General features: G+C 41.5%; 1 protein-coding gene across 5 annotated transcripts in view; it reads left to right on the top strand.

Annotated features, from left to right (window-relative positions):
- The window catches only part of ptprma (protein tyrosine phosphatase receptor type Ma), a 308,366-nt gene that overhangs the window by 57,137 nt on the left and 237,777 nt on the right, over nt 1-13,452 (top strand). For all 5 annotated transcript variants that reach the window (XM_062991238.1, XM_062991237.1, XM_062991236.1 and 2 more), the window contains exon 2: nt 8,561-8,683. In XM_062991238.1, coding sequence (XP_062847308.1) covers nt 8,561-8,683 — 123 coding nt within the window. The remainder of the gene's footprint in view (nt 1-8,560; nt 8,684-13,452) is intronic.

Raw genomic sequence — 13,452 nt, 5'->3', positions numbered from 1 at the left:
ACTTTAAAACCATGTAAATCCTAGCCTACCTTTCAGGCATGTATTTTTCACACATGAGTTTACAAGGTTGCACAAAGTCAAACATGAAAAATGTGTGATTTTATTTCATTTTTATGTCTCACTGCTGCTTTATCCTAGTCACGGTGGCGGTGGGTGCAGCTTTGTCAGAATCACTGAGCCCAGTGCAGTAACATACTGGACAGGACACCATACCATAATGGGTTCTCCCTCATATATAGCCAATCATGTCCGTATGTCGACAATGACCAGCCGATAGCTTGGCTGGGGATTTGATCACCCGAGTGTTATAGATAAAAACACAAGATGTAAAACAAATGACACATACAGGAGATTTGCCGAAATGTATATGTAAAAAATCATTAGCCGCATCTGCTCTTCACTGCTGATTTTTCTCAAATAGTCTCTCTAACTGTTTATTAGGGGCAGAAAGTTTTATGTTTATGTTTATACATTTGTTTTATACCTTTTTGCAATTCAAACTAATTAACAACTGGGTGAAAAACACATTTCTGGTCATTGATGTTCAAGGACCCAACAGTTAAAGCTTGGCAGAGATGGGGTCTTAATCCTCAACTTTCAGTTTTACAGTCCAGTGCTGATCCCAAGTCTGCTGTGAGGACCCTTAACTTCAGGGAGCAGCAGAAAGAAAAAAAAAAACCCAAAACATTCCTAACCACTGAGTCAGAGCAGTAAGAACTTGTGTTCAGGGAGTTGTTTTGTACCAGGAGGTGCAATAAATAAAAGAGTTAAAATTAGAGTTGAATTATTGGTTAATAATAGATTCCATACTGTGTCTAAAGAAAATAGAGACAGTCCAGAGAGCACTGTATTTCCATCCCAAAAAAGAAAAAAGAAAAAAAGGTTACCAATTTTAAAATGCTTAACAATAAAATTATTGAAATGCAACATAGGCATGGCATGGTATTAAAATAAAAACAAACAAACTGAGGAGTCGCCACCAATCCAAAACTATTGGCATTAATATGGAGTTGACCCATATATACTCTGCAGCCACAACAGACTCCACTCTTCTTCTGAAATGGTGTCAAGTGAGGTTAATATAGGCCACTGGAGTTCCTTCGCACCAAACTGAAATGTCAAACCGTGTCTTCAAAGACTTTTCTTGGTGCACAGGGGAACATTCAAGTTACAACAAAACCAGCCCCCCCACAAACTGTTGCTACAAAGCACGGCATTTCATTTTTATAACTGATTGAGGGTGGCACTGTTACTCGGTGTGTAGCACTGTCGCCTCACAGCAAGAAGCTCCTGGGTTCAGTTTTCAGGTGGAGCGGTCTGGGTCCTTTCTGTGTGGAGTTTGCATGTTCTCCTCATGTCTGTGTGGGTTTCCTTTGGGAGCTCTCTTTTCCTCACACAGTCCAAAGACATGCAAGTGAGGTGAACTGGAGATACAAAATTGTCCATGACTGTGTTCGATATTAAACTTGTGAACTGATTAATCTTGTGTTACCTGTAACTACCTGTTCTGTCATGAATGTGACCAAAGTGTGTAAAACATGACGCTAAAATCCTAATGAAAATATTAAAACTGATTGTTTAAATTCCTGTAACTTAAAAAAATGCAGGGGCCACATGCATTTGGCCAGATAGTGTATTTTACCTGTGTCAGCCTTATTTAGACATGAGCTGGCTCTGGATAACTGTATCTGTCTGTCTCAGTGCTGTTGACTTTGGCAGCTCACCAGTGAGCAGTGTCACCATTAGCACAAATGCATTGATGTGTTGTACGAGGGGTCTTACTGCCTCACTTTTTGTCTCAAAACCAATCACACAAATGCAACAAAAAGCTAGACACTGGAAGATAACTCAATAAGCTGTTCATATCAGCCACATTATTAAATGCATCCTTACCTTGCAATTCACTTCTGTTTTATTTATAATCTAATACACTGGGAAGGACAACATGTTCATTAAAATGCTTGATAATCCCTAAATGAGTGATCTCTCTTGGGAAGGATTTGCTTTGATATTAAAGCGACACTAGCTGGGTGCAGATGCTGTGCAGTTTCAAACCCTCTATTTTTCTGTACAGCAGCACAGAAACAGCCGGTGGGTTTATGTGCCCCTCATGGAGATGTAATCATCCTAACTTCAGGGGCGAAAAGTGGTGGTGTTGTGATCTCAGATCAAATGCAGTGAGCATCCAATATTGTTCATGTGGTATTTTACTCTGAGATTTATCCCAAATTATTAATGATGATTAAAATGATACCAAACACAGCTGGATTCATTTGAAAAGAAACATTTGTAGAACGTGCAGGAAATACAAAGTGGGGTGGCAGGTCTTGATGGCAAACCAAATACACAACACTCCAGAAAACGGCCATACATTAAAACAGGCTGTTATATCCAGTAACATTTTTATTACTATTTTGTATATATTTAAACAGCAGTCAGCACAGTAAAATGAAACTTCAACAAAAAGTTTCAGAAGGAGTACAAAAAGACACAGCACTTTTGTAGCTCTTGTGGGGTGTTCCCAGTCTGTAGTGGTCAGTATCTATCAAAAGTGGTCCAAGAAAGGAACAGTGCTAAACTGGTGACAGGGTCATGGGCGGCCAAGGCTCATTGATGCACGTGGGGAGCGAACGCTGGCGTGTGTGATCCGATCCAACAGACGAGTCACTGTAGCTCAAATACAAAGGTGTCAGAATACACAGTGCATCGCAGTCTGTTGCATATAGGGCTGCATAGCACGATATTAGGAAGGTGGTCATAATGTTATGCCTAATCGGTGTATAAGTAACGTATGTATTTTAAGACAAGCCATATCCAAGCAGTGCTTTTGCACTGGTCTTGCAGACACAAACACTCTTGTACCACGTACTGAGTCATGCTTTGACCCCTGTTTACTTCCTCAGCTCATGCTGGCGGATGACCAGTTATCAGAAATGACTGTTGCTGGGGCAATGAGAAGAGACCTATTTGACATTTTGTCCCTTATACAAGGCCAGTTGTGTCTATCAAGTGCCAAGTCAGGCCGATAATACAGCTGAGACTTAAACTCTATAGCTTGAATACTCTGATGTGGTGGGCTAGCATATTAGATTGTTATGTCTCCTGAGCACCACATGTATTTACTCATGATGTAAATTCTTTTAAGTTAATGTAAATGTAAGTTGTAGTAAATGACGAACATATACTTTATAATAAACAAGGGATGCAAATGTTGCCAGTTTCTTTAATTGATAACCGACTGTAATTAGTCAACAGTTAACTCAACCATCAAGCTCCATTAAAATCTAAACCACATCAATGGGTTTCATATCAGCAAGGCATGCATTATTTAATAGGATAAGATAAGACTTTATTGATCTCCTCAGAGAAATTAACTTGTTATAGCAGTCAAGAGAAGGATGATAAAAGAACAGAAAGAAAGACAACTAAGAAAAACCTTAAAAATGTAAAAACATAAATACAGACTTAACAAAGTTGCACACAGTGTGTAGTTGTTTACACTAAAAAAAAACAAGTAATGTACTTGTGTCTGTTATATACTATATATGAATACAATGTACATGTATAATATGTGTAATATATTACATATTGTGTAAACATGTTATTTCACCTTGCATTTCACTTATATTGGTGGTGGGGGATGAATAAAGGACTGCATTATGGACAAATACAAATTAAAACATAGTGACACCTTAAGCAAAATCAGTTTAACATCATGAACATAGAATTTAAATCAAGTGTATTTCAAGCTAAAAATGCTAATCATCATTTAAAGCTTTTTAAAAGCTGACTATTTTACCTTTATACTAGAGCATGAAGCAAAATATCCACCTTATTCTTTTTTAAATGTTACACTTTGACCTTAATATGGAGTCTGACTACCTACTGACACAATACAGCTTCTGTTTACATTTACATTTTCGGCATTTAGCAGACGCTCTTATCCAAAGCGACTTACAGAAGAGCTTCCATAGTAAACATTACCTTACTCTAGTTTAAGTAAACAACAGTCCAAGAACACAAATCTGCTAAAACCTGTAAGAACCAAAATTTTTTTTCTTTTTTGAAAAAAATGTAAGAGTATTAGTAAGTAAGTAAGTATAAGTCAGCTTAAGTGCTTAGTAAAGAGGTGATGAAGGTTTTTAATCGTTTTTTTTAAAGACAGCGAGAGACTCAGATGTTTGGACAGACAGAGGAAGTTCATTCCACCACTTGGGTGCTAGAACAGAGAAGAGCCTTGATGCTTGTCTTCCTCTAGTACTGGGTGGAGGCTCAAGTTGAGCGAGACTAGTGGCTCTGAGGTTGCGTGGTACAGAGCGGGGTTTGATCAGACCACGAAGGTAGCTTGGGGCTGGTCCATTTTTGGCTTTGTAGCCGAGCATCAGTGTTTTAAACTGAATGCGTGCAGCTACAGGAAGCCAGTGAAGAGAACGCAGCAGTGGGGTGATGAGGCAGTGTTTGGTTAAAAACCAGACGAGCAGGTGTTTGGTGTTTGTGTTTTTTATGTGTAACTGATTTGTCCTTCATTATTAAAAATGATATAAATGCAGGTTATAAACTCTGAATGTGTCTGTACCTAGAGCTGGTGCATGCACACTGAAGGTGGGTCGGGGTGTGTTTTGAATCTGTGTTCTTCCTCTGTACAGACTGTAATCACTGTCAACTGGAGTGAAGCATAATCTATTGGAAATAAATTAAAAAAATTGTAACTGACAGTGTTAATGGTGCAATGACTTCTCTGTCAGTTATTGATTACTCTGTTAATATTTGACATCCCTATTATAATCCCTTTCCCCATTAATACTATAAGTAACATATTACATGATTATTCTGGCACTATAGCATTTAGGCGAGAGCAAGAATTCAACAGATAACAGGAAAGGGAGTGTGTGTGTAATAGCTTTGTGTTTGCCTGCTGAGTCTACACACTGTTTTTATTTGATGGATGTAATAGCATGTTGCAGGTCACAACAATTTCATTCGATCAGATTGGAATAAGAATGCTAAAGAGATTGTAAGAAAAAGCTGTTACTGTCTCACATGCGCTTACATGTACATGTGCACAAAACCCATACCGCTTTATATTTCCAATCCGAACGTGTATGTTTCTCAGGTTCAGTGGAATTGGAATGTTCATAGAGAGAAGAAGGTTATAATTCAGAGTATTATTAAGCAATAGAACACTTGAGGTCGTGTGTTATCGTGAATAACATCACGGCTGTGATTCGGTCGCAGTAGATCATCACAGCCGTGATGTTATTCGCGATAACACACGACCTCAAGTGTTCTATTGCTTTTATACAACAGTGTTTACAAAATAAATAAAGAAAATAAATCAAATAAGCCCTGAATTTCATATTAAATATGCTTTAATATTGACAATACCTTCCACCAAAAAGTAGTTCCACAACGAATACAAAGTTTAACACTACAAAGCAAACATCCCAAGTTGCAAAAACTCATTTCAGGGAGGTAAGAACAACAAAAAGAAAAAGGCAAGAACCTCCGAAGGGAAAAAAAAAGAAATAAAAAACCTCTCGCACACACCAAAGGATATGGGTGATAACAGAACTTTTATGAGCTGCTAACTGGGCTATTAAGCTAACTGTTCGCGTAACAAACACATTAATGTTCCCTACATAGTGCACTAGATTGTGTATCAGATCACGGATTTATGTTCCCTACATAGTGCACTAGATAGTGAATTAGACAATTGGTTATATTCCCTACACAGTGCGCTAGATTGTATATCAGATAACGGATCTAAAACGCGATCGGGAAAAAAGGCTGTGTCGCCTGCGTGCGCGTTTATGTGCATGAAGCTTGTCATTAATGGCAATGCGGCAGCGGAGTAATACAGTTATGGTGTGAAAAGACCGTGCTGTTATCACGAATATCAGCACGGTTAGAACGCTTCTCAACCAATCAGATTGTAAGGTCGGAACTAACTGTTGTATAAGACAAGATAGTTATGTTTTGCTTGAGGAATATCCACCTTTCATTTCTCTCATGAACCTTAAAGATTTTATTTATTTATTATTATTATTTATTAGAATTTTAACATCATGTTTTACACACTTTGGTTACATTCATGACAGGACAGGTAATTACTGATTACACAGGATTCATCAGTTCAAGTCTTTGTTAAACAGTCCTGGACAATTTCGAATCTCGAAATTCACCTCACTTGCATGTCTTTGGACTGTGGGAGGAAACCCACACAGACCAGGGGGAACATGCAAACTCCACACAGAAAAGAATCGGACCGCTCCACCTGGGGATTAAACCCAGGACCTTATTGCTGTGAGGTGACAGTGCTACCCACCGAGCCACCATGCCATCCTCCTTAAAGATTTTAGGCTTGCATACAAGAGAACGTTAAGGAACAGTCAAAAACGGCTCAGCATTCTATTATGGTACCATTGCTGAGATCTGGGTGTGAATTTTAGCAGTGCCATCAGCCGGCATCTACGCTGATGTGACTGGCTATGTACACATATACATATATATGCGTGGGGTGGGTGAAGCTCTGTGATAGTATGGCGCCCTGTCCAGGGTATTATTGCCTTGCACCCATTGCACAACCCTGACCAGAATTAAACAGTTCATGAACATCTAAACAAGATCATCACAGTTTGATGCAAACAAGTGAAGAAAGGGTCACAACTTTATTGCAAATTCTACACAAAGCCTTGTAAATGTGTACAGAGTGAGATACCAAGAGTAATCACATCATTAAATAAATCAAATTTGGTAAAACATGAAAGCTGAGATTTGTTCAGGAAAACGGTCGAACAGTAGTAATATCAGACTTGCTGTGGCTCTGTTGTGGCAGCATTGTAGGTGATGACAGCTTCCTCCCCCAACAAATGCTCAAATTAAACACATCTTACAGTAATTACACTCAAATTCTGACAAGGTGTCAAAAGCCTATGGGACCTGGAAATATATTTATCCATGTTCTTTTCATGGAATCATCACATTAAACTGAAGACAGATGATAAACAAGTCACAGCCTATGGCTCTGGGGTAGATTCATAGCAAGGCTGAAAAAGAGGATTTCTTTTTGCATTTCATAAAGATTTGACTATATTGAAGATTTTCCTGCCTTCAAGGGAAGAATGTTGATGTTGCTTCAAATCCTCCGTTCAATTCTCAGAACGTCATGCTGAGTTTGGAACAATATTTGAGCAGTTCTCCGAGGCGTTGAAGTAAGCTGTGTCTTATTATGGCTCACTGTTGTGTCCCTTACATGGTTATGAGATGAAAATATGATGGAGGCGACTGTCAGGCGTAACTGGTTCATATTCTGTCGCTGCATCCAATGCAAATTGAGAAGCTGCGTAAAGCACACGTTCAGCCCAAAACATCAAATTGCAATTATGTGATGTATTTTGGCAGTCCTTCAGTCAAACTAAAAATGTTATCATAGATCTGTGCTCAGTAGTTATATAAGTGTGTGGTGCTGGGTTGGCACTGTGGTAACTCACGCTCGCCCAGTATTGTTTGGATCCAGGGTTCAAATCTGCAGTGGTGCCGTTTGGGCATATAAATGCAGACATGGTTGGCTGCTAGACCCTGACCAAGATTAAGCAATGGTTAAACATAAAAATGAAGTGAAAAATAAAGTAATTAATGTTTATTTAACACAAAAATTTGAAAATGGTGCTCGTGTGGCACAGCGGTCTGTTATGTTAGCCCACAAACTCTGAGATGTGGGTTCGAATCTCAGCGGTGCTATTGAGCGGCCAATACATTTACATTTTCTGCATTTAGCAGACGCTCTTATCCAGAGCGACTTACAGAAGTGCTTCCATAGTAAAGCACTTCTGCTATACACAATACACAGACATGATTGTCTATGTTTGAGGAGGAGGCATTGCTAAAGCCCTGTGATGGATCGGCTCCTTGTTCTGGTTGTTCCTGCCTTGTGCCCAGTGTTTCCTGTAACCGGACTCGACACATCTTTAATGAGGATAAAATTGTTAATGAAATAAATGAATTAATAACTTTTTTTCCATCTAGAATGTTCATATGTATCCTTATTAAATGTTTTCCATTTTAAAGTGTCAGGAAATTGATCTTGTATGTAAATACCCCCTACCCCCATTTTTTATGTTATTTGTTTTTCAGATATCAAACTTACTAATAATTTTTTTCAGTCCATGCTCTTAATAATTCATCATGGTAAAAAGACACTGTTTATGTGCTGTGTAGCCTGTTGCATGAAAACAGAGGCATGTGAACATTACAGCTGTGGTTAAAGCAGAACGTGTTGCTCTGGCTTTCTGTTCTGAGGTGTGCTGATTGACAGAGATATTGAAGGTAGGCCAGTGAGCGGTGATTATACTCCAGTGTGGGAACATGTGGAGAGGGAATGAGATTAATTGCTGCTTATACAGCGTTAATACTTTGCAGTGACATGGCTCCGGTGTTTGAACATTAGCGGACCTCTTTGTGCTGACAGAGACTGATGATGACGGTTCTATTAAAACTGTGAGCACTCGTTTTATGCAATGTTGCTTTCACCTAATCAGCTGTTTATCTCTATATTTTTTAGGGGACTGTGACTTCGAGAGGCCTTACTCAGAGTGTGGCTACAGCCAGGGTAGAGATGATGATTTCGACTGGGAGCAGGTCAACACGAAGCTGAGGCCTTCTGCAGACCCCTGGATTCCTACAGGTCAGTTAGTTCTAACTTCTATAAAGCAAGGCGGCACGGTGGCTAAGTGGGTAGCACTGTCGCCTCACAGCAAGAAGGTCCTGGGTTCGATCCCCAGGTGGGGCGGTCCGGGTCCTTTCTGTGTGGAGTTTGCGTGTTCTCCCCATGTCTGCGTGGGTTTCCTCCGGGTGCTCCGGTTTCCTCCCACAGTCCAAAGACGTGCAAGTGAGGTGAATTGGAGACACTAAAATTGTCCATGACTGTGTTTGATATACAGGGGTTGGACAAAATAACTGAAACACCTGGTTTTAGACCACAATAATTTATTAGTATGGTGTAGGGCCTCCTTTTGTGGCCAATACAGCGTCAATTCGTCTTGGAAATGACATATACAAGTCCTGCACAGTGGTCAGAGGGATTTTAAGCCATTCTTCTTGCAGGATAGTGGCCAGGTCACTACATGATGCTGGTGGAGGAAAACGTTTCCTGACTCGCTTCTCCAAAACACCCCAAAGTGGCTCAATAATATTTAGATCTGGTGACTGTGCAGGCCATGGGAGATGTTCAACTTCACTTTCATGTTCATCAAACCAATCTTTCACCAGTCTTGCTGTGTGTATTGGTGCATTGTCATCCTGATACACGGCACCGCCATTGGATGCACATGGTCCTCCAGAATGGTTCGGTATTCCTTGGCAGTGACGCGCCCATCTAGCACAAGTATTGGGCCAAGGGAATGCCATGATATGGCAGCCCAAACCATCACTGATCCACCCCCTTGCTTCACTCTGGGCATGCAACAGTCTGGGTGGTACGCTTCTTTGGGGCTTCTCCACACCGTAACTCTCCCGGATGTGGGGAAAACAGTAAAGGTGGACTCATCAGAGAACAATACATGTTTCACATTGTCCACAGCCCAAGATTTGCACTCCTTGCACCATTGAAACCGACGTTTGGCATTGGCACGAGTGACCAAAGGTTTGGCTATAGCAGCCCGGCCGTGTATATTGACCCTGTGGAGCTCCCGACGGACAGTTCTGGTGGAAACAGGAGAGTTGAGGTGCACATTTAATTCTGCCGTGATTTGGGCAGCCGTGGTTTTATGTTTTTTGGATACAATCCGGGTTAGCACCCGAACATCCCTTTCAGACAGCTTCCTCTTGACGCAAGACGTGCACCAACAATTTGTCCTCTTTTGAACTCTGGTATGTCACCCATAATGTTGTGTGCATTGCAATATTTTGAGCAAAACTGTGCTCTTACCCTGCTAATTGAACCTTCACACTCTGCTCTTACTGGTGCAATGTGCAATTAATGAAGATTGGCCACCAGACTGGTCCAATTTAGCCATGAAACCTCCCACACTAAAATGACAGGTGTTTCAGTTATTTTGTCCAACCCCTGTAACCTTGAGAAGTAAGAACCTTGTGTAATGAGTAACTACCGTTCCTGTCATGAATGTAACCAAAGTGTAAAACATGACGTTAAAATCCTAATAAACAAACAATCTATAAAGCAAAAGGGAAAATATTAGAGGAGTCTGGAGTCATTTTAAATTGACTGCTAACATTAAGTCAAGGTGACAGGGCTTATGGTTTCATCCAATTAAATTTGCTTCACCACTTTTCCAAAGAGAGGGCAGCACAATGACTCGTTGTCGGTCACCTCACATCGAGAAGATCCTGGGTTCAATTCCCAGATGGAGCAGTCCAGGTTTCTTCTGTGTGGAGTTTGCATGTTCTCCCCGTGTCTGTGTGGGTTTCCTCTGGGTGCTCTGGTGTACTCCCACAGTCCAAAGAGGTGGGATTTATACTAATGCAGGTTAACGTCCAAGCAGCTGGAAAAATACAGCTGGAAATACCCATATTATCCACATTTATTTGAAATTGTTGGTAGCGCTGTTGTCTAACAGCACGATGGGCCTAGGTTTGGATTTCCTGGCTGGGCCGCCAATTTGCATGTTCTCCCTGTTTTTGTGTGGGTTTCCTCCGGGTGCACTGGTTTCCTCCCACAATTCCAAGACATGCAGTCAGGCCAACTGGAGCTACTAAAAATTGTCGTGTGTGTGTGTGCGCCTTGCGATGGACTGGCGGCCTGCCTGGTTCGTTTCCAACCTTTTGCCTTATGAATTAGACCCACTTAGACCCTGACCAGGGTAAAGCAGTGGTTAGACAGACAATAAATGAATGAATGAATATTATCTGCAGTTTCTTCTCAGTATTAGTTTAATACTAGCCATTCATTTTTCATCTTCTGGTTTCTATTTAATCGCTGATTTTACTTTGCCCAGTATGTAATTTTTATTACAAGTTGTTTATGGTGTACTAGGCAGTGCCATAATATATACGTATATATATATATACAGTGTATCACAAAAGTGAGTACAACCCTCACATTTCTGCAAATATTTCATTATATCTTTTCATGGGACAACACTATAGACATGAAACTTGGATATAACTTAGAGTAGTCAGTGTACAACTTGTATAGCAGTGTAGATTTACTGTCTTCTGAAAATAACTCAACACACAGCCATTAATGTCTAAATAGCTGCAACATAAGTGAGTACACCCCACAGTGAACATGTCCAAATTGTGCCCAAAGTGTCAATATTTTGTGTGACCACCATTATTATCCAGCACTGCCTTAACCCTCCTGGGCATGGAATTCACCAGAGCTGCACAGGTTGCTACTGGAATCCTCTTCCACTCCTCCATGATGACATCACGGAGCTGGTGGATGTTAGACACCTTGAACTCCTCCACCTTCCACTTGAGGATGTGCCACAGGTGCTCAATTGGGTTTAGTCCATCACCTTTACCTTCAGCTTCCTCAGCAAGGCAGTTGTCATCTTGGAGGTTGTGTTTGGGGTCGTTATCCTGTTGGAAAACTGCCATGAGGCCCAGTTTTCGAAGGGAGGGGATCATGCTCTGTTTCAGAATGTCACAGTACATGTTGGAATTCATGTTTCCCTCAATGAACTGCAGCTCCCCAGTGCCAGCAACACTCATGCAGCCCAAGACCATGATGCTACCACCACCATGCTTGACTGTAGGCAAGATACAGTTGTCTTGGTACTTCTCACCAGGGCGCCGCCACACATGCTGGACACCATCTGAGCCAAACAAGTTTATCTTGGTCTCGTCAGACCACAGGGCATTCCAGTAATCCATGTTCTTGGACTGCTTGTCTTCAGCAAACTGTTTGCAGGCTTTCTTGTGCGTCAGCTTCCTTCTGGGATGACGACCATGCAGACCGAGTTGATGCAGTGTGCGGCGTATGGTCTGAGCACTGACAGGCTGACCTCCCACGTCTTCAACCTCTGCAGCAATGCTGGCAGCACTCATGTGTCTATTTTTTAAAGCCAACCTCTGGATATGACGCTGATCACGTGGACTCAACTTCTTTGGTCGACCCTGGCGAAGCCTGTTCCGAGTGGAACCTGTCTTGGAAAACCGCTGTATGACCTTGGCCACCATGCTGTAGCTCAGTTTCAGGGTGTTAGCAATCTTCTTATAGCCCAGGCCATCTTTGTGGAGAGCAACAATTCTATTTCTCACATCCTCAGAGAGTTCTTTGCCATGAGGTGCCATGTTGAATATCCAGTGGCCAGTATGAGAGAATTGTACCCAAAACACCAAATTTAACAGCCCTGCTCCCCATTTACACCTGGGACCTTGACACATGACACCAGGGAGGGACAACGACACATTTGGGCACAATTTGGACATGTTCACTTTTGTGATACACTGTATATTCATTTTTATCAACCACTTTATCCTGTTCAGAGTCACGGTGGGTCCAGTTCACCCAGGGCTACTGAGCGCAAGGCCAGAATACCATGGACAGGGCGCCAATCCATTGCAGGGATTCGGCCACCCTCGCTCTCAGACATAGCCAGTCATGACTGTGTAGACACCCGGCATAGATGGTGGGCTAGCATACCAGACCGCTGCGCCGCTTGAGCACCACCATACAATGCACGCATCACTTATTTTTCTAGCAGCAGGGCAAGCCTTGCACCCACATGACAGATCAAAGATTCACCTTGTTACAGTCTAATAAACTTGGCCATTAGATCCAGCAGCCTTGCTCACTCTCCTAAATCTGATGCCTAACCACGCACAAGTTGCAACTTCATTGACTCCTCTAAAGCAGTGGCAGGAGCAGAATTAATTGCTCAGGCTTGGCAAATTTCTTCTCGCCTCTGTCAGCACGTACCACCGACTTGCTGAGAAATTACCTGACAACACAGAGGACCTAAAAAAAAAACAGGAAGTGTTTACCTTCTCACAGTAATTGATTTATGTTTCCCTGGCTGGAAACAGCAAAAGGTTAAAACCCAGCCTGGTGGAGGGCAGTGACCTGAACGTTTGAGGCTGTTCTATGCATTTAATTTCACTCATTTTACATGCTGCACCCTAAAGAGAATCTGGATCTGAATAGAATGGAGGTGGCTGAGAAGTTCATGTAATGAGAAGAAGTAGACACACTGTCATTTCTCTCCTCTTACTGCTTTACTTTTTACTCAGTACCTCCAAGTCTGATTTATGCTGGAAGTCTAGCGAAGAACGAAAAGACCTTTTTTCATTCCAGCGGTTCAGTGACCATGACAGCTCACACCACCGCTTCTACCCAGCCTCTCCACGAAATGCCATAGCAATGTAATGAAAGTAGTTTTTGGTGGTAATCAATACCTGAAGCTCATACAGTGTAGCAAGTCAGTCTGATATGGTTTATCCCTTCAATATATATGACAGGTCTTATCTATTTAATTCTATTGCACTCTT

The sequence above is a fragment of the Trichomycterus rosablanca genome, chromosome 3, assembly GCF_030014385.1.
Source record: "Trichomycterus rosablanca isolate fTriRos1 chromosome 3, fTriRos1.hap1, whole genome shotgun sequence".
In the NCBI taxonomy this organism is placed as follows: domain Eukaryota; kingdom Metazoa; phylum Chordata; class Actinopteri; order Siluriformes; family Trichomycteridae; genus Trichomycterus; species Trichomycterus rosablanca.
This window is presented reverse-complemented; position numbering and strand designations above follow the sequence as displayed.